This window comes from Fistularia commersonii, chromosome 2 (assembly GCF_037954325.1).
Source record: "Fistularia commersonii isolate RoL2024-O1a breed Wild chromosome 2, RoL_Fcom_v1.0, whole genome shotgun sequence".
NCBI lineage: Eukaryota > Metazoa > Chordata > Actinopteri > Syngnathiformes > Fistulariidae > Fistularia > Fistularia commersonii.
The window spans coordinates 22,193,582-22,217,353 of record NC_141285.1 but is presented as its reverse complement, the minus strand read 5'-3'; the positions used below and the strand labels follow the sequence as shown (position 1 = coordinate 22,217,353).

The following is a 23,772-nucleotide window of genomic DNA, read 5'->3' as shown; positions in this document are numbered from 1 at the left end:
AAAATCCACTTGTCGGCGTTCTGCTTGCGCTGGATGTCAAGTTTTTGGTGCTTTTATTTTGCAGAGAGACACCCTGGGATTTAAAACCCGGATTATTTTTTTGCTTTAATGACAAATCAACATAAACGGGCGCGTGACAAATTCAAATATTAAAAACAACCTGGATTCTTTTGGTTTGCTACGACCAGTTTTTGTTCATTTGGGGGAAATTTCTGGCCATTTCAAGCACAAATTAGAAAAAAAATTTTTTGGAAAAATTTGTAAAAAAAAAATTAAATTTAAAATTGCTTGTTGATTATCCTCGTAATTTCCAACTTCAGTTTATTTTCTTATAAAAACCCATCAACCTCAATAAAAATTAAATCTCAACAACCTGCCAGCGGATTGCAGCTCTTTGGTTGCTCCTGCTGTTTACGTGTTGGTTCCGCAAATTTTTTTTTTCCATCTTTGCTGCAGCCCCTCTTGCTGCCAAAGACAAACACAAAAAAAAAAAAAAAAAAGAAAAAAAAACACACAAAACGCTTGATGAATTTTAATTACATCAAATGGATTTATGTAAAATTGGAAAAAGGAGGAAAACACCAGGTCCAACCATGTTTCATGATCACAGCAACAGACATCTGCACATTTGCGTTTGGGCGGGGTTAAGGAAGGACAGTTCCCAGGTCAGCTGAACCCTGGAGCTTCAGGAAGTGTGCATTTACTGTTTTGTTTTTCTGCAAAGCGGGACGGGAGGAAAGCGATGACGAGTCCGACTCGCGGCGCAGGGATGCGACCGTCGTCTCGGCGACCTGAAACGTTCCTGTCCTCGGCGTCACGCCGCTCTCTCCGTGATTGACAGGCGAGGAAATCTGGAAAAGCCGACTCCCGACTACCTCGGTGGCTTGGGTTCCACATGCGATTGGAAACGAAAACAAACAAAAACAAAAAAAAGGTTTCGTTGGAAGGCGACTCGGCGTCGCTTCGCATGTGCTAGTGCAGGAGGTCCGTCACCGTTTTCGAAGTTGTGCAGAGGTTTTTGGATCCGAAAGCGTCCGGGTGCGGGTTTGGCTGTCGTTGCTCGAACGTTGGCACTTTTTAATAAATCAATCCACGGGGACTCGTGCACATCCGGCGGTCTGGCGGCGGAGGAAGCGCCAATGCAGTCCTTCTATCCAAAACAAAAAAAAAACAAAAAAAAGGCTTTCATCGCGACATCTTCTAGAGTTCTCTTCTGTCGTTTCCTTGATTCAAGGAAGAAAAAAAAAACAAACAGAGAAGGAAGCCACTTTTCTCTACGGAGGAGTCCTGGGATTAGAAACCCATGAAAAGAAAAACAAAAAAGATCGGGGGGGGAAGAAAGTAGCGAGGGGAGTGGAAACGGGGGGGGGGATACAATCTTTTCTCACTGTTGACGGTCTCAGCAGATAAACTCTACTAGGCTTCAGACTCACAGCTCCAAGGCCACCTTTCTCTCTGAGTCCACGGCGGGCGAAGAGGAGCGCAGACACCAAGAGAAGGAGAAGGAGATTAGAAAAGTTGCACAGGAGGAAAGCAAAAAAAATAAGAGCACAAAGGGAAGGAGGAGGGGGTGAAGACGGTGGATGACGGGAGGAAGGAGGCCCGGGTCGACATGCACCTTTCAAGGGGAAGAGGAAGAAGAAGTAGAAGAGAAGCCATGCGGTAGAACAACAAACAGAGCACATCTGGGGTCGGGGGAGCGTTTTGGGAAACCCGGGACGTCACGAGGGAAGGCGTCCAGGAGGAAGAGCCGAAGGCGGAGGAGGAAAAAGGGGGGGGGGGGGCAAGCAGGCGGAAAGCGATCGGCTGCTCCAGAGTGAGGCGGTAAAAAAAAAACAGCCCATATGCCGAGCAGAGCGTCGGGCGTTTGGCACCGCGGGGATGGACAGGACAGCGGGGTGGAGGGGGTGGAGAGCGTGGAGTGACAGCTTAGCGGAGCGACGGTGCAGGATGGATGACATCTGTTACACCATGTTTCAGGGTTCCCATGGAGACAAAAAGTGAACGCCCCGCCCCGGCCCGAAAGCCCTCCTCCTCCTCCTCCTCCTCCTCTTCCTCCACTCACCACGCGCTCACAGCATGGTAGCACGCAGACGAGGGTCGGGGGTGGGGTCGGGGGTCGCGGGGGGAGGGCGTGGGCGGGTGGGAGGGGGGGGGATCAGCAGCTTTGCTGCGGCTCCCCGCTCCTGCTTTTAGACTTTCTGCCCTCCACATCTGCAGGACAAAGGCAATTCATTTGTTACATCAGTGACATTTCTTTCGCGGCGGCAAAACCCGCAAGACGCGGAATTAGAAATAAAAAAAAAAAAAAGGAATAAATAAGCGTCCGGCGGCGGTTTTCTACTGGCACACAAAAAAAAAAAAAAAAGGCGCGCGTCTTGAATTATAAGTTAACGATTACATAATTCTGTACAAGAGCCGGTCGGGTTCGAGGGATCCTGCAGGAAATGGGCTTCATTCACAGTCTGACGCCGGTTAGCTTTACACCACTTGCTATGAAAACACGAACTCCATCAAACCGCCTGAAACTAAAAATTGGTCTTCCTGGTCAACTTCCGCTTATCCAACCGCGCACGTCCATCCTGTCATCCTGGGAATGAAGCTTCATCATTTCTTTTCTTTTTATAAAACAAACCAAAGGGTTTAAGTCCGGGTTAAACCTCATCGTGCCCAAAGCAGAGACCCCTGCTAAACACAGGTAAGGCTGCGTAAAGCACAGGGACACACACCACAATACACACCACCCACAAGAAATAAAGAGGGTGAAAAACAAAAGGAATATATATATATATATATATATATATAAATGTATATATATCAATCACAGCAATCAATGATTTCCAAAGCCATGCAGTTGAGTGGATAAAGAAACGCAGTCGAAGGCGGTGACGACACCAAGGCGACGCTCCGGGATTCATCCGGATATGGAGCGCGCGTGGAAAGCGAAGCTAATATCGGACTTTTTATTGTACTTAATTTTCATCTTTTTGGATTAGCGTCCCCAAAATCCTTCGCTACCTCACGGGAACTGGAAAGCGGTTTCACGCAGAAGGCGCGGCAGCACGCGGGACGTTCGCCTCGTCGATTTTTTACGACCGACGTCGTCCCTCCCGGCTACGGCTAGCATACCGTTAGCTCGCTGCAAGACAAACGTTGTGAAAACCACCTCGCTAACCACGTTATATTTGGCAGAAGACCAACCCTGCAACAGGGATGGGTAAAAAGCTAATGTTGGTAACATTCTTAGAGTGGCTCTAGCCGCTAGTGTTAGCATCATTTCATAACTCTGACGATCTCTTGACATTTTGGGATGTTCTACGCCTGGTTTTGTTGCGCGCCGCTATGCTGCAAGACCCACAAAACATTGTGTGACTTCTTTTTCTTTAGCATGTCTGAGATTCAGTTGTTTGTAGTGAAATTAACCGGCTACGACTCGGCGGATTTCGGAGCGACGCCTCACATGTTTCTGATGATTCATGTTATCTGGACAGGAATAGCCAGCCAAGATGCTTATTCCCAATCCTGCAGATTATAGTTTTAAATAATTTGGCCCCCGTTAACACCGGCTGAGAAAATAACAATGTGGGACGGAGAGGAAAAAAATAACAAAAAACATTCATGTAATCCCAACATAGAGAACAGAGAAGATGGAAAAATAAAAAGAGTGACCAAAAAAACAAGACAAAAAGAAATCCATCAGCCGGCACCATGGCAACCACCAAAACAACAAAAAAAAAAAAAAAAAAAGACAGTGCTCTGATAAACACATGCGGGATATTTCACACTTCACCCCCACGTCAAGCAGAGTCTGGTTAGTCAGGACGCTCGCGGCCGCCCTTCACACACACCCGTACTCGTACCACAGGGACTGGTTGTCCTCTGTGCCGAGCGTCTGGTCCGAACCGGGATCGACGCCGTCGAAGGCCGGGCTCGACCCGGCCCGGCCGTTGGTTTGGCCCAGCGGGGTCTGACTTTGGGCGGAGACGTGTTTGGGGACGGGCGCTTTACCGCTAATCGGGGGGCCGCTAATGTTGCTGACCAGGGTGGGGTTGAGGGAGAGGAAGGGGACGGGTTTGCCCCCGGACTCGCTGAAGATGGAGTCCATGAACACGGAGTCGACGGTGAAGGAAGGGCCGAGGAAAGACTCGAGGGTGGAGAGGTCGGGGTCGTCCAAGCTCTGGCAGGGTAAGCTGAGGGACTTGGGCAGCGGGGCGACGGCGTTACGGGGTCCCTTTAGGTCGGTGCCGTTGGGGCGGTACTCACTGGGTGTGGGCTGGGAGCGCATCCCAGCCTTTGTGGCCGCGACGGGCGGAGAGGCGTCCACGGAGACGGGCTGCCGGTTGTCCTTGGACAGCATGTCGTGGATGCTGGTGCGGCGCGTGGTGCCCTCGGCGGTGGAGATAACGCTGCTGGCCCTGGGCAGCGCCGACGAAACAGAGTCCAGCCGTTCCGAGAAGGAGGTGGCTTTGCCTTGCGACGACAGCGTGGAGCGGACCGGCGCCGAGCCTTTCACGCGGGTGCTCTCCGCCTTGCGCAGGGTCGGACGCCCCGGCTGGCCGAGGGACCTCGGCGGGCGCTCGGAGCCGCTCGGCGCCGCCCTCCCGCTCGCCGAGCGCAGGATCCCGCGCCCCCTCGTGGTCGTGCGTTCTTTTTGCTCAGAAGAAGCGGAGAGGCGGGGAGAGTCCACGGTGAGGTTCTCCTGACTGCCGGACTACACAGGAGAAAGGCCGCGATGAGATGGAAGCATCTCATCTTTGCAAATGGACATGCTTGAGATCTACAGGATCCCCGCTTTCATCCTTCGGAAACTACACTGCTCAAAAAACATAAAGGGAACACTTACATCCTTGATCTAAATGAATGAAATATTCTTATGAAATACTTTGCTCTTTACACAGTTGAATGTGCTGACAACAAAATCACACCAAAATGATCAATGGAAATCAATTGTATCAACCCATGGAGGTCTGGATTAGGAATCACACTCAAAATTAAAGTGTAAAAACAAACTCCAGGCTGATCCAACTTTGATGTAATGTCCTTAAAACAAGTGAAAATGAATCTGTGTTGCTTCCTGAGTGGACACTATGATTGAACACAAGTGTGATTGACTTGGAGTTACATTGTGTTGTTCAAGTGTTCCCTTTATTTTTTTGAGCAGTATATTATCAATCATCTAGTTATTGGAGTAAAAAGTTGACACTTGTACCAATGGAAAGATTTACCAGAGCCCTGAGCCGAAATCCAGCTTAAGACTTTTTTTTTTTTTTTTTCACTGTTTATACAATTTTCTACTATTATTTATTATTGTTATGTTTTACTTGAAACTCTGGCACTACAATTTCCTTTGGGATAAATAAAGTTTATTCTTATTCTTAGACCCTAACCCTCAAACCAAACCTAACTCAACCAAAATTCAGACAGGCTAGTTCAGGGGTCGGCGACCCGCGGTTCTTTCCTCTTTACACTGCGGCTCCGAGTGGCTTGGGAAAATAAATTATGAATATTTAATTGAAGTATATTTCATTTGTGTTAATTCCTTTTTTTAACTTTTAGTTCTAAGTTGGAAGATTATTGTGATCTTGAAATATTAAATACAATTATATTTATTATTTTTCGCCGCTCAAAATAAAGTCACACTCGCGGAAGCCGGTATATCCGCCAGCCGGTAAAGTCCCGATTTGCCGATGCTGTGCGCAGAAGTTCAGGAGCAGAAGTCCCATAATCCAGGTAAAATAAATATTTTATGAAGATATTTTGCAAATATTTATTTTTTATTGTTTACCGAAGCAGTGATTTTTTCCCGATTTATTTTTAAAATTCAGGTCAAGGCTCTGCTACACGCTCTGAAAGCCCAAAGCTCAAAATGAGTTCATTACATAAATAAAATTTCATTTTCTCCGTAATACTTTGTGAATTTCAGGAGCAACACACTAAACACTTGTTTATACAAAGTGTAAAGGTAATAAAAAGCAATATATACAGTGGTACCTTTATTTTAGACGTCAAAAAGTAATTGCCGCTCCCAGTGTTTTCTTTTCCGAGGAAACCGGGTTCAAATGGCTCTTTGGATGTTACGGGTTCCCGACCCCTGGGCTCGTGAGCGGTGCCGTCGGAAAGCGGTCTACCGGTGTCTACCGGTCGATCTTCAGATAAAGAATTTTGAGCGCCACCCCTTAGGCGAAGGCGGTTATCGCCCCCTTACCCTAACTCGACCGAAAGGACCATCATTTTCATTTTTTGGTTCAATCCTTCGAAACCGGTGTCGATCATCTAGTTAAGGGAGTACAAACTTGGTATCGGTACAGATGGGAAGCTCAGATCTACCAGAGCCCTAACCCTCACCCTCATGCCAAACCCAACTCCAACCAACCAAAAGTGGGACCAGCTTGGGTGCAGTTGGAAAGCCCAACCAAGACAATTTGGGGGGTAGGTTCAATTTTTTTTCCACGTAAACCATTTTGAGAATCCCTACTTTGGTGATCCTCACCTAACCCTTGACTCAATGACCAAGATTCTGGATTTTTTGGAGATCCTTAGAAACTACTGTCAGTCGTGTACTGGACTTTCCGGGGGGGCTCGTTCACAAATCCGCAGGCTACGAAAAGAACGGATAAACGAAGGACTCCTCAGCCCTCACCTCCGAAGGGTCGATCCCCTCGTCCAGAAACTGCTGTAGAGACAACACCTCGCTGCCCGGCGACCCCGTCTTCCGGATCTGTCCGTGGCCGGGGCTGCTGCCGGCGGCGGCGGCGGCGGACGGGTCGAGGGACCTGCGCGCCTGCAGGGGGCTCTGGTGGGACGAGCGCGAGGAGGAGGGCTGCTGCACGGGGCTGCTGCCGCTGCTGGACCAAACCTCCTGGTCCAGACTCAGGCTGAACTCACCGCTGCTCTCGCTGTGAGGCCGGCTCAGGCTTCCGTTCAGCGTGCCTGGCGGTTGGATCAAGGATGCATTCATTAGCGCTAGCGCTACATTCAACAAATGGATCATTCTATTTAAAAACCATGATGTTGTATTTGTATGGAAACAATAACATTGGATGATGAAATCTTATTGATTTATATTTGCTTGGATGTTCAAAGATCTTACAGTTGCAATCTTTGGGTTATTGTTAGCTTTTACTGCCCACGTTTAGCCGGAGACAAAATACTGTCCGAGACAAAGTTGGAGAAAAACGCGCTTGCAACGTTTGGGAAGCGGACGGACCTGACCATCTGCGGCTTTTCACCCGGTTGGCCGTACGGCGAGGTCAGATCTCGTCACGTTACGGAGCGTCTCGACCGACTCCATCCCGACACCCGGACAATTTCATCTTTCGGACCGTACGTAAATCTCCTCTCTGGTGTTCCTCGAGACCTCCTTGCCTGGCCGCTCCGACCTCTGCGTCCTTCTCCAAATAATCTAAGTCTGACTTCATCTCGGGACCATCTGATTGCAGATTAGCTGTTATTAAAAGTGTACAATATAAGGTGCGGCAGTTATATTTACATTCCTTGAAAAAGAGGAGGTTGCTCTACAGCAGACACGACCAAAGTCCGGCCCGCGGGCCAAATGCGGCCCGTGTTCAAATTGACACCGGCCGCATCATAAAATCAATAATATGCAGCCGCCAGCGCGGTTGTGCACAGTATGAAAGAGTGTATTTTATATTTCAACAGAATCTGGCAGTAGATCTGTGGCCACACCCTCGCCGCAGGAAACAAGGGTCAAAGGGCATCGCGTGATACTTTCAAGCCCGTTACAAAAATGGCGACTTTAACTAACAAAAAAAAAAAATTAAAAAATTAAAAAAAAATAAAAAAAAAAGAGACATTGTCCGCGAGTGCCGCCACTTTCAGGAGGCGAGGGAGAACTTCTTTTGACAAAATACAAAAACAACTGTGTCAGTCTGATATGCCAGGAGACTGTTGCTGTTTTAAAAGAATTCAGCATGAAGTGGCGCTACCAGATGAAACACGCTAACTACAACAAGCTAACTGGGAATGAATGTGGTGAAAAATTGAATCTGGAAGCTATGCTTTTTGTTTTTTTATGTTTTTTTTTTTTTTTTCTTCTTACAAGAGCCCACAAATCAAATGAAAATGCCACAAACGCGAGCGACGAGGTGGTAACGCTCATCGTCAAGCGCTGCAAACCTTTTACTAAAGGTAAATTTATTAAAGACTGCGTGATGAAAAAGGTAGAGACTTTGTCTTGAGAAGAGGCAAGACTTCGCTAATGTTTCCCTGGATCGTAACACTGCCGTACGGAGAATTGAAGATGTTTCATGTGACATTAAAAGACAATTAGAGAAAAAAAAAAAAAAAACAAGAGTTTGACTTTCTTTTTTCACGTCAGCAACACGAAGCACAGATGCTTCGAAGAACATCATATCCCGGCTTCTGCATCTCGGGAATAACACCCGAGGCGTTTTTTTTTATTTTTTATTTTGTTAAATATCTGCATGTTTTGGGGTTGTGAAGGTTTACACAGAAATACACACAGGTGGAGGTGGAAAAGTTAGCAGTTAGTCAGATGGAGGGGTGGAGGAGCGTACCTTTGCCCTCCAGAGGGGAGGTGAGGTGGGAGTTATTGTTACTATTACTACTGGTGGTCCTGTTGCTATGGAGACTGGAGGGTCTGGAGGCTGGGTAAGGGACAAGAGGGACGACACACACACACAGAGTTAGATTTATATACACTAGCATGCGTCCACATCGACATGCACTAAAGAAAAAAACCCTAAGCGTGACACAGGACGCCCCCCCGCGGGGGCGGCAGATGGCTCCTGCCAGGACGGGAGGCTCGGCGCCAGGATGCAGAACCAACATGTCCGTCGGTGGGGGGGGAGAGGAGGGGAAAAACAAAGAAAAGACCAAAAGACAACAGAGGCATCGCAATCCCAGGACCACCTGACGGGAAATGGCGGGTTGTGTTGGAAATACAGAGGAGAGGAAGAAGAAGTAAAGGAAACGAGAAGGGGGACAAGGTGACCTTGCTCTCGCCCGTGTTTGCGGTGACAGGTCCGGCCCGGAAAGTGGCGACCGTGAAAGCATCACCGTGGTAACCGAGCGGAACGGCGGCGCGATAAACCCTCCGCGTCGCAGCCCCGGTCCGAGCGGAGGCGGGAGGCTTTCACTTACTACAGATGCTACAGGGAACTCTGCACATTGAGCTCGGGCCGACGGGAGAGGGACACGGGCCTGATGACACACACACATACACACACACACACACACACACACACACACACATGCATGCATACACAACGTGGTACATGCTAACGGCGCGTCACATGTTTTAAAGGTTGCTTATGTAAATCAACTCATTGTTTATGAGCTGAGCAACTCCTGCCATTTTCTGCAGGAAACCACTCAGTACCAAGAGCTAGGTTAAATTAGATTAATAAAAAATAAATTAAACACGTTTTCACATATGTTCAACATCACGTCATGTAATGTAAGGTTTTTGTACGGTGTGTGATATTGTTTAACTCACTTTTCAATTTTGGAGGCATCTGACAAAGTTTTATCTGGTAAAAGCCAATATAAACAAAGTGAATGGGTGAATTATTTTGTCAATTTTATAGAACTATTTCATTTATTATTAAGTTAGCTGGTGCACAGAGTGGGTTTGATGGATTTTTAGAAGAGTGTGTTCTGGGAAGCCATCAGCTAAGTAGAAACCCGACAGGCCCCTAATGCAACGTTAAATATCCAGCGGGATCCTTTTAATGACCTGCGAGGATCCGTAGCTTCTTGCTAAACTTCCAGCGACTTGCGTACGCCGTGCATTAAGCTAATAGCTAATAAAAGAGGATTTTGCAGGGGGTGGAAGCGACGGCGGCAGGACGCGGACGCCGCCTAAGTGTGTCAGTAGTTTGTCCGCCGCTTTACAACTGGGTCACGGACACATGGGAGCGGCCTGGATAACATCCCCGAGCCTGGAACGGAGTCAATCCTCCTCCCGGCTCCCCGCGATAGAACTGATTTTCGGACTGAAGATAAGGATTAATGGAAGTGCAGCCCGAAGATTAACCGCGCAGTGATGATGTGACCTGCTTTTTTTTTTTTTTTTTTTTTTTCCCCTTCTTTTTTTTTTTTCTCACGTGCTCGCTTTTGATTCCCCAAATTTCCTGCTTTTGCTCCGCCTCACCTTGGCTCTTGGGGTCGTCAGAAGAAGCGGCAACGTCCTCGCAGGAGGCGTTTTCTGTTGAAAGAGACGGGTTAGAGGATTTTTCGACGGCTCGGATCCGCACCCCGAATGCAGCCGGCGGGAAAACACCGACCTTTGACCTGCAGCTTGTTCTTGGCCCGCCGGTGCCCTGCAGAGGGCAGCGTCATGGCGGCGCAGTCGATGGCGTTGGTGGAAAAGGCCAGCTCCTTCATGCGTTGCCCGCCTCTCCGGCTTGCGCCCGTCACGCCGGCGTCCCCGGGCTCCGCGCCGTCCAGGTTCTCGGAGCTGCCGGCCCACTGGGCGCCGGGAACCCCGGCCACCGCCATGCTCTGCAGCAGGTCGTTCATGGCTGGACGGACGGAAATCCAAAGAATGAACGTCGCGAAAGGACACATTTCATCTAATCTGGCTCTAAGTCGCGTCTTTGCTAATCGGACGTCTGACCTCCTCCGCCTCGGTCCAGGGGTCCATAACCTCAACCTTCCACCTCCAGGCCGGAGATGCAAAACAAGTCCGAAATCGTTCATTTTCAAACCTTTTAAAATTTCGGTTTGTTTTAGGATCCGGCAAGAAGTTTGGAGAAGTTCTCCACCGATGTCATTAATGTTAGCGCGCCGGACGCGGCGGATCCTGACGTTCAGCTTCCCCACAACTTCTGGAGCAGCTGGTTTGATAATCCGGATGTTCGACTTGGAAAATCCCGCTTCTCTAGTCCTCTCCGGACAAGGCCGACCGACGCAGATGCGGGTGGATTTCACACAGATGTTAGCGCTCTAGCAGCCCGATGGTGACCTGCGATCATCACGGGGGGATCAGGAGGACTTTGGTTTTCCAGAACCCCAAAACTCTGCTGTGCCTTTCCAGGGAGACAGACGGTAAACATCTGTGTCAACACTAAAACACTGATTTCTGGATGGTGGTTTCTTTTTATTCACACACACACACATATATATATATATGTATATAGCATCTGTGTACCAATGCTTGCCATTATAGTGTTTTTAACATTTATTTGACATTTTTTAAACCTGTTTTTTTCAAGACATTTATCTTAGTTTTCACGTTTACCGCTTTTTTTATTTTTATCGCGTCTTTTAAATCTGTATTACGTCGCCCTTGACTGTCGAGTAAGGCCTCTTAAATAAGATGTATAATTATTATTATTCCTCAGAAATGGAAGGTGGAAGGTTGACAGGTCGGCGACCGCCTCTGGGCTCAGATGCAAAACCCCGAAAATGTTTCAACAGGAGCAGCTCTGCAACCATCATCTCAGCAAGCTCAAATATCTCGGAGGTGCATGCAGGCCGGCGGCAATGAAGGAGTCTCCGTCTAAAATCATCCGAAGCGCACGAAGACGACGACGGCGGCGCAGGTCCGCTTTTGGGTGCCTCGCCGTCGTCTTCGCGCACTTCGGGCGATAGATGCGAACGCGGAAAGAGGCGAGACGGCGAGGCGGAATCACAGCGAGGCTCGTCCATGTCGGCGAAACAAGATCTGAAATGCAGCGGCGCTTGACGGGAAGAGAGAGAGAGACGGACAGACGCTCCATTTCAAATCCTTCATGGTGAGCGGCAGCAGCGTTGATCACACGGTGATGTTCGGTAGCCATGCTGTAACCTCCGAAGAAAAAGGAAAAAAAAAAAAAAAAATGGCAGCAAACACGCCATGAAAGGCAAGCCAGCGGTCTCTCACACTCTCGCCTGCTGAACACACACACACACACACACGCGCGCCTTTCATTGGGTCTACACAAACGAAACGAGCATATGACAAAGCCGCCCGATTAGCTGCCTAAAATGAAGATAACCGAAGATCAGGGTGGTGTTTTATCCTCGTGGCACTTTTTTTTTTTCCTCTCTGCTAATGTTACACAAACTCTACGGGAGGTTGCGGAGGCGGCGGGAGCGGGAAGGGGTGAGAGGGGGGGGGGCCAGGGGACGAGGAAAAACAAGAAGAAGAAGCCGCCGGTGTGACGTGACGCAGCAGAAAAGGGGCCCCAGACCTGAACCGCGACAAATCCCGACCGGGTTTGAGTCGCCCGGCTCTTTAACCCCCCCCCCGGATTTGAAACAACCTCGGGTTTGGGGGCGTCCAGGCTGTGGCCCGGCGTGCTGCGGCCCCGGCCGACACCGGCGACCCCTCCCTCTTTGTTTCTCTCGGCACTGGCGGGACGGGGAGGCGGAGGCGGAGGACTAGCGCGGCGGCTAACGGTGATCTTACACATGGAGCGGCGGTAGATGGCCTTGGCCTTGTCTTTGTCCTTGGATCTGTTCCTCATGAAAGGCAACCTTTTTATAGCTGTCAAGAGCGCAGCCAGACGGACGGACGGACGGGAGGGGGTTCACCAGCCAGGGGGGGCGAGGAGCGGGAAGCGGGAGGTGGAGGTGGAGGGGGAAACAAAAGAAAAAAAAAAAAAGGGGGGGAGCAGAACAGAGGGAATTTGTTAACGTTTTGACGAGGAGAGCCGAGGGGGAGACGCGGGAGGAGAGCTCAACACGCCGGACGGCAACGCCGCGGCTACGTCGTTCAGGCCTGCTAAAATATACGAGCGTATTAGCTAGGACTTTACTTCCAGTTGGGAATAAAAAGCAGGCCTTTTACAGATCGGGTCAGATTCGAAGCGAGGAGTTTTAGTCTAATTTACCACTGAAAATTTCAGTTTTTTTTTTTTTTTTTTTTAATGCGCAAGGATCACGCTCACGGGGAACGTTGCAGGATCACTTGTGATATTTCATGGTGTGGAATTTTTTAATTTTTTTTTTTTTTTTTTTTTACTTAAAAATAATCGGCATGGATTCCGAAGCGCTCGTCGCAAATGCATGTTTGCAAACGCACAAAACAAATTTTTGAAAAACTTCCTCAAGGAATGTGAGACTACAGTACGGCTCTTATAAGGGCGCACACACACACACACACACACACACACACACACACACTTTATGCAAACAAATACAAGGACGTGTATTTGTTTGTGTGTGTCCGGAGGTGGACACACACACACACACACACATATATATAAATATACTGAGCCTGATGGGCCGTCACTGATGGCTGATATCTGACATTCAGCGAGCAACAACACACACACACACACACACACACCTACATGAAACACAGGGGATGAAGAGTATTAAAGGGTGCAATCGGGCGGCGTTGGAAAGGCATCGAGGAGGAGTTTTCATTTTATTACTGCTTTTAGGACTCTATTACTTCCTGCTCCTGCCGTGACCTGCAGCCAGTGAGGAATTCTCAGCCGCCCGAATCGATGGAGATACGGAAACGTTTCTGCTGACACGGGAAATAACTCTGGATAATCTGGTCTCCATCTACCCGGTCCTTCCTGGTTATTATATACCCTCATTTCCGGACTATAAGGACTATATACCACTATTCCGCACGATGATGCAGCTAATTTATGGATTTTTTTTTTTGTGAGGGAACGAAAACATTTAACCTCGTCCAATGAAATGACCGTGGCATTTCCGAGGCATTTCAAGTTTGTGGATGTTACCGGTACGTATTTCATTAAAAGTTAAAAATGGGTTTCAGTGTAAATATCGCGTGTTACAACATGAACACCTGCAGCTTATAGACAAGTGCGGCCTTTATAGGAACGCATATATTTATTTTAAATATAAATTTGTTTTTTGTTTTTAGGTGGATTATATTCAGTTACGCTCAATAGTCACAAAAATATCTTATATATTATATTTATATGTTCTCCAGGACATCGTGTCCTCTGTTCACCTGCTATTCTATTACCATCCTTCTTCTTCCATTTCTTCTTTTATTTTCATATTTTGCATATTTCCTATTTTGACTGTTCATTTGGTATCCATATATGCTGCTGTGACAAATAAATTTCCCCGTCTCAGGATCAATAATGTTTTTTTTTTCTCGAACTTGTATTTTAAATCCGTCTGTATGGTGGCCTTGAGGGTCGAATAAGCCACTTTAAATATAATGTAAATTTCTATTATTATTATCATGTTATTATTATTATTATTAAATCTCTATAATTTTCTCCTTCTTGGTATGCAAGTTAGTTATACACCGTAAAAGAAAACCATCTATTTGCTGCTGACTCGACTCAACTGTAATCTTGACTCCTTTTCACCTTCTCGATGCAGATATTCGGGATTTTGCGGCAGAATTTCCCGGCGCCCGAGTCGGGACGCATTGCACCTTTTAATAGCTGCGGAGCTAAACCGGTGCATTTGTTTACGGCCGAGCCGCACGGATCGGCGAATCCGTAGCTCGGCCGTAACCCTCGACGACGGCCGACCGACACAGACAGTGGACTCACGAAAACATGCCCCGAGAGACGCGACCGTCGGGTCACGAGCCCCGCCCACCCTCCCCGTCCGCAGCATACCATTGGAGGAGCCCTGCGCCTGGGCATGGGCCTGCTGCCCTCTCCTCCCTTGTGCAGAGAGAAGAAGAAGAAGAAGCACAAGGAGGAAGTTAGGAAGGAAAGAAGGAAGGAAGTGAGGAAAAGACCCGGTCGGCCACTCACACACACACACACACTTTTGGAAGCAACTTTCAGTTGTTACTCTTTCCTACGGAGAAGGTGATTGACCCCAGACGAGGACGCGACCGTCTCGCCATTTTATCCACGCTTTTATTTTGAAGGGGGGGTTTTGAATACAAACAAGTCGGCTAGCAGGGAGCGGCTAGCAGGGGTCGAGGGGGTCACGGACGGGACCCATATCTGCGGCGGGGGATGGAAAATCATTCAAAAACTGCATTTAATCCAGATTACAGGAACTTCCTGTTTTAGCAAAACGATCATTCTTTTCCTCTCTGCGGGCCGAGCGAATGATTTTGCGCAAAAACGAGCCCCGCCATCGGTTCTGGGGCGTCGATCGAATCCCTTCGCCCGCCCGGTTACTCACTGCTGCTCCTCTTCTGCGTGAGCGCGTCGTCCAGCGAGTTGGAGCCGGAGCCGACGGACGAGCTGTCCTGGCTATCCGGGGGGAAGGACAGGAAGCCGTCGCCGGACTCCGAGCGCGACGGGGTCAGCGTCAGGGAACGCATTCTCTCGCGGCTCTTGGGTTTGATCAGCTTCCGCATCGTCAACGTGATCCAGTTGCCGCGCCTAAACGAAGCGAGGTGGAAGAAAACGGGACAAAAGGAGAAAAAAACAAACAAACAACGAAGCCATTTGAGTGTCATTCACAAACACCCAACGATTATCTTTCACTTCTTTCCTGCAGGACTTCATCCGTTCATTTCCCTTCAGCCTTCTCCATCTAATCCTATTCCTCTGGTTCATCCTCTCTCACTACGTCCATAAATCTTCTCCTTGGTTTTCCTCCAGATCGGGGATGGGCAAATGTTTTGGCTCAGGGGCCGCATTGACTTTTACCACAAGATGAGATACATAAAAAAAAAAAAAAAAAAAAAAAAACCCGAGTGGAAACGGTACATATCAGACTCATCTGACATTTGCTTTGAAAATAAAACCGGCTTGCTTTTGGAGGCTCTGGCGTTTGCTCGCATTTCGTGGACAAACCAGTTTTTCCCTTGTAGCTTCGGGTCCGGCTCATTCATATGTGTCAGTATATTCACAGTAAAGGCTATTTTCAACCTTTTGTGAGCCGCGGCACGTTTTTTTACATTTAAAAAATTCTGGGGCACACAAACAACCAAAGTGACACTAACACAGTACATATAACACATAAAATGAATAACATAGTTTTTAATGTGTTAATACTCACTTAGTGTGAAATCTGGGGCTGTTTGTATGAACATATAATGGATATCCTGGCAGTCAGTTTAGCAACAGTGTCGCTCGCTTCGAGGGGTCTCTCGTTTACCTTTTTCTCCAAAAAAATGCCCGTCTCTCATTGTTTGCACGTAAGCGTACAAAATAGTCCATCGGCTTCTTTTCGATGGAAGGATGTTTCGTTTGGAGACGGGGTTTAAGCTGGCTTGGCACCGCGGTGCTATTGGATAGCTTCTCGCCGCGCACCGAGCACGGCGGAGTCGGTGCCGTCGCATCCCAGCTGAACGTGAATCCAAATGAAATTTGCTTTCACTGCGTTGCCTGGAGCTCACCGTCTTTTTCTTTTTGTCCATCTCCATCACCGTCACTCGCCCGTCTCGCTGCGATCCCAAACTGCCGCTGTTGCGCAGCACCGACTTTAACGTGCCGCGACAGATTGTTGTGTGATTGTCTACGATTGACACTCAACAATCTGTCGCGGCACACTGGTTGAAAATCACCGGACTAAATCACGAACACGATCTGTGTCATTCAGCTCAGGAAAATTCTCAAGTAGCTCCACAAATGAAATAATATCCAGTTTGAGCTCCCACAGTTATCGATCCAATCATTCACATCAAGTATGAATTCTGTACCGAACTTTGGCGGGCCGGATTAAAAAGAGCAGCGGGCCGGATTTGGCCCGCGGGCCGTGGTTTGCCCACCCCTGATCTAGACCTCCTCCGAATTCCAGCATCCGTCTACCGATATATTCACTATCCCTCCTCTATACATGACCCGACCATCTCGGTCTGGCTTCTGTGACCTTCTCCCCTAAGCATCTAACATGATCTATTTGTTGATTCTGCGAACAGAATCATTTTTTCCTGTTGAAATCAATGTAAACCAAAAACACACCGTACTTTTTTTGAAACAATTTTTGTGGACAAAAAAAAAAAAAAAACAGGAAGGAATCAAAGATAACCTTAATTATTGCTGTGTTGCTGGTGTCCTGTCTCTCCTAGCCAGCACTTTTCCCATGAGTTTCCTTCATTAAATCAGCTAAAATAAAGCCTTCTCGTATATGAGATCCTTGCTAACGCTAACTCCAGTAAGCTATCCGTCATTCATCCTAATCAACTCATTTTTCTACGTCTTCGAAGACTTGGGTCCTTTACTTCGTTAACGTAGTCGCACCTTTAGCCACATCAGCTGTCTTTAGCGCATCTTCGCCCTTCCGGATCGTACAAACGGTTGACTTAGCCGTGTCGTAGTAACGCCAACACAACAAGTTTAAGCTATTATCTCCTTCTTCGGATCGACTGGAATTCTTAACTTCTTCTGAACACCCCTGACACATTTTCGTGAGCCATAATGAGGGCTAGCTTACTGAAAACACAATACGGAATAGCACGCATGACTGCGGCTACGCTACAACACGGAAAGCCTGTGAGTTTGTTTGTTTGTGTTTTCGTGTACCGAAGCTCGCTCGTATCTCGATTTGAAATTCGACGGAAAACTGTTCGTAGGCCGATTTGTTCACCATCTCGTTCACACGTCTGAACAATTTAAGGTCTCCAATGAAGCCATTGGATGATTTTGGACCATCGGGGCAACTTGGGTCTCATTTTTCGGCCTCCAGGAGGAGCATCGGCTAGCCGCCCTCGATAGCCAATATGGCTTCTATAAGCCCTTGGCATCCCGTCCACAAGCTAGCCGAGATTCTGACGCCGCCGTTCGCCTCAGCGCCGACGTCCGCTCGGGTTCGTACCTGCGTGGAGGCGAGGGGTCATAGAACTTGTACTGGTCCATGATCTTCTCCTCAAGCTTCTCCTTCTGCCTCCTCAGCTCGTTCAGCTTGTCGCTGCAGAAGGAAACCTGTCACGTACCGTTTGCGTACCGGAACAAACGTGCGGCGAGGCGACGGAGCTCACATGTACTGCCGCTGCTCCACGTGGAAGAGATCTTTGCTCTCCATGGTCTGCTCCAGGAGCGTGCGGTTCTGGAGCATCAGCGTCTGGATCTGGTCCAACAGGTGGCGGTTCTCCTCCTCCAGGTTCCCTTTCACCTGACTCAGCAGCTGGAAAGGCAGAAAGACGGCGTGTCAGATGGGGGGGGAAGGACGGCAAGGAGGAGGACAGGAAGGAGGAGGACCTCCTGACCTCGCACTGGTTGGTCAGCTTGGTGGAGGCGATGTCCAGCTGCTGGTACTGCTCCTTCAGTTTGGAGAACTCCGCCTCCAGCTTGGTCTGGTCCAGCTTGGCGCTGTTCAGCTGGCTCTTCAGGTTCTTGTGGTCCAGCTGGAGATTTTCGTTGTCCTTCATCAGCTGCCGATACGTGTTGTTCAGCCTGAAGAGGAGGATGAACATTGAGAAGGTGAAGGGGATGTTCGACGGCGTCGCTCGCTCGCGTCCGTCCGTCCGCCGCCGACCTGTCGTTCTCCTCCTTGAGCTGCTTGCAGTGGTCGGCCACGGCCTGGTGGCTCTGGTTCTCCAACGCCATCTTCTCCTGCTGCTCCTTCAGGTTCTTCTCCAGCTCCTCCAGCTCCCCCTTCCTCTGGAGGAGCTGCTTGTACCTGCAGGCGTCAAAACTTTGGATTCATGATCGTTCCCTGACGGAAGAACGCCGTCCCGGAACCCCTCCTCACCTGTCCTCCAGGTCGCGGTGCTGCTGCTCCAGGCTCTTGTGGGAGGTCTTCAGGCCGCCGTGCTTCCCGATCAGGGCTTCGTACTCGGCCGCCTGTCTCTCGTGGAGCGCCGCCAGCTTCTCGTGGTCCCGCAGGAGCAGCTCGTAGGTGGAGCGCAGCTCCTCCTTGTCCCTCAGCGCCGCCTCGCGCTCGCCCTCCACGCCGCTCTGCTGGCTCTGCAGCTGGGCGTTCTGGGCCATGAGAGCGGCGCCCTGGGAGCTCAGGGTGGAGTTCTCCACCTGGAGGAGGTCCCGGGAACATTTATTCCATTTTTTTTTTCATCCATTTAGAAACAATTCGTGACGGCGCTCGATAAAACCCCGCTTAATCCGATAAAATCCGCCCGCCTGCCTGACCCTTTGTTTACCGCCGAACGGCCTTTTGACGCAAACACCTGTCAGCAGACGCTCAGGTGCACAAACAAGCCACTTTGCACGGCACGCCTTTACACGCGCACACACACACACACACACGCCGGGGAGGTGGCAGGATTCACGGCGAGGTCAGTCTAAATCCTGCAGCAACCTAAGCCGGGTTTGAACGGCTGCCAAAGCCAACGCCGGCGAAAAAAAACAAGCATGAAGCAGATGAGTTGGTACTCCAGCGCTTCTTTTATGAAGAGGGATATTTAACTCTGAGCTGAGTTGAATATAGAGCCGTACAACCGTTCACCTTCATATTCAGGGTCTCCGGTGAACCTCCTGCATGTGTTTGGACGGCGGGAGGAACCCGGAGGAACCTCATGCGGACACAGGGAGGACATGGAGACTCCAAACAGATCCACCTTCTCACCGTGAAGCAGAAGCGCTAACCGCCGCTAATAAAGCTGTGGATCTGATTTACGCCTCTCTGGTTTCATTTGTTTGCCCTGAGAAATATACAGTACAGGACTGTCTCAGAAAATTAAAATATTGTGATAAAGTTCTTTATCTTCTGTGATACAATTAAAAAAACAAAAATTTATTTTTCATGATATTCTAATATTTTGGGATAGGATTTTTGAGTTTTCTTAAGATGTAAGCCATAATCAGCAATATTAAAATAATAAAAGTCTTGCAATATTTCAGTTGATTTGTAATGAATCCAGAATGTTTTTGTTTTTGTAATTGCATTACAGAAGATAAGCAACTTTATCACAATATTCTAATTCTCTGAGACAGTCCTGTAGTACAGCATTGACCCAATTACATTAAAAATAAACTTTGGTTTTGTTAAAAAGAAATTTTAATCCTTCCAGGTTAAATGGGTGAGCAAAACCGGGCTGCAGATGTTCAGCGGGCGTCAACTCCAATGTCAATACGGATGTGTGTTTCACACACATAGAGGATTGAAAGTGTATTTCTGAGCTCCACGGTGCAGTCATCCAAATAAAATGTTTAAATTATAAATAATTTGGGGCTGCAGATCTGCGGTCGGCACGGACAAATTTATCCATATCTATTTCCCCTGCTAAGAGTGACAGCGCGCGTCTTTCTGCGCGTGCAGCCTCGTACCTGCAGCTTGGCGTTCTGCGTCTGCAGGCTGGTGTTGTTCTCCTGCAGGGAGGCCGCTTGTCTCTGCACGGCCACGATCTGAGCCTGCAGGTTGGAACTCTGCGTCTCCAGCTGTTTGAGCTGCGACCTGAGCGCCGCCTTCTCCGCCTGTAGCGTGGCATTCTGGTGGGGGGGGGAAAAAAAAAAAAAAGAAATAGAAAGGATACCGGACGTGCGGGAATTTTCCGAGGGATAAAGAGAACGTAAGCCCCGCTTACATTCCTCTCCACTTCGATGAGCCTGTCTTTGACTTTCAGAAGCTCCCTGGTGGCCTCGTGGCTCTCCTTCTCCCATTTCCTGACAGCCTGCGGGTCCTCCCCGCCTCTAGGGGGCGAGCTCTGCACCATCCTCTCCTCCTCCTCCCTCTGCCGAAGCGCTTCGTAGTTCTTCTTCACCTGCGGCCAGACCCGTCAACCCGTCAACGCGGCACGGCCAAGTGTTTTTTTTTTTCTGCGTCTTTCAGCACTTTTGCATTCATTCCCGGGACGGCGGGGGAGTCGAGAAACTGCGGCGACGGGCGTTCGGAAAATGTGATGACGGGAAAATAAAAATAAAATTGAAAAAAAAAAAAAAAAAAAACGACGAAAACGCTCATCTCATCTGGCCCGTGACGTGAGTGACGGCGTAATAACAGCAGACACGATCAATTTACAGTTTCGCGTCTGGAACCTCATCATTAACTTTTCCGCGCCGAAGCTCGGGTTCCGGACGGGACGCGTGTCAGCCGGTCGGCGCTCCGACGCCTCCAGCCTCCTCATGAATTGATAAACCCGTAAAAAGCGGAGGAGCGGATGAATAAATGATGCGTTTCTGGCGTTTGAGACCGTTTATAAATATGGACCCCGTGCACGTCGGGCTGCGCCACTGACCGTCTTGAGCTCCTGGCGAAGCTGCTGGTTGAGATTAGAGGACTCCTGCAGCCGGGCCTCCAGGGCAGCGATCTTCTCCTCCTTAATCTCCAAGGAAGACTTCAGTGTCGATTCCAGTTTGGTTTCCAGGAGCTTAAACCTGAAAATAAAGACCCGCGTTAGCTCTGTGTGTGCGTGTGTGTGTGTGTGTGTGACCGCACTGCCGTAACCCTACATTAGTGTACAGCCATATGTTCGGCAGGGAAGTCCCCGCTCAGTAGACGAATTTAGCTGTTGTAAAAAAGGGAGCTAAAAAAAAAATAATAAAAAAAAAAAAATCATCTTTTGGGATTATTTCTCCCAAATTATCATTATTATTATTATTATTAAAGGGCAGCGGAGGTTATAAATGAAATGAGTTAAAAAAATGAGTGTACAAAGTACAGGAAAATATATAAAATAAATAAATAAATGGAAAATTGAAACTCTAATTTAAAAATATCTAAAATATATATATATATATATATATATATATATATATATATATTAAATTATTACTTTAAAAAAATAAAAATAATTAGAGCTCCTATTGTGGGTTTCATAACACTTGGTGCAGAATTTTGACTGTGCCATGCTGGTGAACGAACAGTAGGGGGAGAAAAAGAAAAAACAAAAAAACATTTTTTTTTTTTAGCTTCTGTGCATGTGCCTGTGTGTGTTTGTGTGTGTGTGTGCGCGATCGTACCTATCGTCAGAGTTCTCATCGTGCAGCAGCCGTTCCTTGTTCAGCCCGATCTTCTCCAGCTCGTGGGTCAGCTTCTCCAAGTCGTTGTTCATCTGCTGAGTGCGCAGCTTTTCGCTCACCAGCTCCTGCACGAAACACACACACACACACACACACACACTTTTGGGTGACCCTCAAACCTCTCCATAATAACATGCGAGCAGATCCGAGCTGCAGCCTCATGTTTTGGCTTCCAGACTGAGGGGGGCAGCACCTCACCAGGAAGGCGGGTCAGAAGATCTCCCCTAGCGTGAGTCACAGGCACACCACTTTCCCGGCCCGTTTCCGTGCCGACGCAAACCCACGGCCGCCGGATGGAGGAAAACCCAGCGGATACCGGTGACTCGATGTGCCGGTTCCTCTCCGACCCCGGAGAAGGTCCGTACGCTCACCTCTCTCAGCGTGACGAGCGTTCTCTTGTCGATGGTGGCCTGCTTCACCAGCTCCTTGTTCTCCCTCTCCAGGTCTTTGACTCGGGTGCAGGAGTCCCTGAAGAAGATCATCTCCTTGCCCATGGTGCGATTCTCCTTCTCCAGGCCGGCGATGCGCTGGTTGCTGTCGTCCAGCTTGGAGTCGCGGATCTCGGCCTGCTGCCTCAGACGCTTGTTCTCCTTCTCCAGGAGCTTCTTGTCCTTCTCCAGCTGGGAGCTCTCCTGCTCCAAAGTCTTGTTCTGGGGGGAGAAGACCACCACGTGGAGATCATCTGACTGGAGGCGGACAGAGGATTAACTCATGGAGGCCCCGAACCGGTTTCGACAAATAATCCAGTATAATCCGACTGTAATTTTAGGAGCGTGGACCAAAACGGGGCGACCGGGAGAAGAAGATGAGCGGACGCTTGCGAGGGTTTCGGACGATCCTCCTCGTGAGACTTACCTCCTGCTCCAGCTGCTCCAGCCGTTTACTGGAGATCTTGAGCTCCTCCAGGTTGCGCTGGAGCGTCTGGTTCTCCGACTCCACCTCCTGCAGCTCGGCCTCCAGCTGCTGGATCTTCTTGCTGCTGTTCTCCAGGGCCTTCTGCAAACGCTGGTTCTCCGTATCCAGGCCCTGATAGCTCACCTGTGGGACCGATGGAGATATTAAAAGCCCCGGTGAACTAGTTGAGGGCCACAATGGGCGACGTGAACTTTTTCTTTTTTTTTAAATCCCTCAGAAGGGAAATCGGGTTAAAAGAAAACCTCCGGTCACCTCCAGTCTCTCGGTCTTCTTGGAGGAGGCCTTGAGGAGCTCCAGGCTGCGCTTCAGCTGGCTCCTTTCGCTCTCCAGCTCCCGGTTCTCCGCCTCCAGCTGGATGGCCTTGGCGCCGGCCGAGCGCAGGCTCTCCGCCGAGCGCCGCAGCTCCAGGTTCTCCTGCTCCAGCTGGGAGTTCTCCTTCTCCAGGGCCTCCAGCTGGAAGGCCAGGTTCTTCAGCGTGTCCAGCTTCTTCTTCAGGCGCCGGCCCTCCGCCTCCAGCTCGGTGTTCTCCTTCTCCAACGAAGACACCTTCACACACACGGTATTAAGACAGATAGGGTCGAGGAACCGGCTTCGGATAAAAAAAAACAAAATCGAGAATGTGCATCTCGAGAACCTTATCGCAGGTGATCCCCAGACTGGCGACCTTCTTCTGCAGGCTCTCGTTCTCCCTCTCCAGCTTCTGCATCAGGACCTCCAGCTCCTCGGCTCTCTCGCCTTTCTCCTTCATCACCTCCAGCTCTTTGCCTGCGCGACCAGAGCGCGTTCAAGATCCTCGACGCGGCGACGCCCCCCCCCCCGGAAGACGCCGGCGCCGAGCTACTCACGCAGCTGCTTCCTCTCGAACTCCACCTTGTTGAGTTTGGCCGTGGTCTCGCAGATCGACTCGTGGAGGACGCGGTTCTCCTTCTCCACGTCCTTGACTCGGGCCTCCGCGCCCACCTGGCAGCGCTGCCGCAGCGACGACACCGTCTGGCTGAGGTGTTTGTTCTCCTGCTCCAGACCTTTCAGCTGGAGGACCCACAACGTCCGGTCACCGACGCGCCTCGCTCTCATTTTCTACGTCGGATTTCACGATTCAGACGCTTCCCGCCTTCGCCGC

General features: G+C 49.3%; 1 protein-coding gene across 11 annotated transcripts in view; it reads right to left on the bottom strand.

Annotated features, from left to right (window-relative positions):
• Window positions 1-517: 517 nt before the first annotated feature.
• The window catches only part of ccdc88ab (coiled-coil and HOOK domain protein 88ab), a 71,146-nt gene continuing 47,891 nt past the window's right edge, over window positions 518-23,772 (bottom strand). Inside the window, exons 15-38 of one of the 11 annotated variants that reach the window (XR_015108746.1) lie at window positions 23,498-23,681; window positions 23,287-23,417; window positions 22,905-23,198; window positions 22,593-22,775; window positions 22,109-22,387; window positions 21,678-21,802; window positions 20,954-21,092; window positions 20,303-20,479; window positions 20,046-20,207; window positions 18,514-18,791; window positions 18,298-18,441; window positions 18,029-18,215; window positions 17,801-17,946; window positions 17,638-17,730; window positions 15,055-15,257; window positions 14,532-14,579; window positions 12,377-12,454; window positions 10,269-10,505; window positions 10,136-10,189; window positions 8,538-8,627; window positions 6,641-6,930; window positions 4,264-4,711; window positions 2,066-2,214; window positions 1,337-1,455 (exon numbers count right to left, since the gene is read on the bottom strand). Coding sequence is in view for 10 of the 11 variants with exons in the window: in XM_086173049.1 (XP_086029175.1) it covers window positions 3,839-4,711; window positions 6,641-6,930; window positions 8,538-8,627; window positions 10,136-10,189; window positions 10,269-10,505; window positions 12,377-12,454; window positions 14,532-14,579; window positions 15,055-15,257; window positions 17,638-17,730; window positions 17,801-17,946; window positions 18,029-18,215; window positions 18,298-18,441; window positions 18,514-18,791; window positions 20,046-20,207; window positions 20,303-20,479; window positions 20,954-21,092; window positions 21,678-21,802; window positions 22,109-22,387; window positions 22,593-22,775; window positions 22,905-23,198; window positions 23,287-23,417; window positions 23,498-23,681 (4,395 nt within the window). In the remaining variant the exon portion in view is untranslated. Of the gene's footprint in view, window positions 1,456-2,065; window positions 2,215-3,691; window positions 4,712-6,640; window positions 6,931-8,537; window positions 8,628-10,135; window positions 10,190-10,268; window positions 10,506-12,376; window positions 12,455-14,531; window positions 14,580-15,054; window positions 15,258-17,637; window positions 17,731-17,800; window positions 17,947-18,028; window positions 18,216-18,297; window positions 18,442-18,513; window positions 18,792-20,045; window positions 20,208-20,302; window positions 20,480-20,953; window positions 21,093-21,677; window positions 21,803-22,108; window positions 22,388-22,592; window positions 22,776-22,904; window positions 23,199-23,286; window positions 23,418-23,497; window positions 23,682-23,772 lie in introns of those variants that run through there. The other 10 variants (XM_086173105.1, XM_086173115.1, XM_086173049.1 and 7 more) reach the window with 10 other exon arrangements.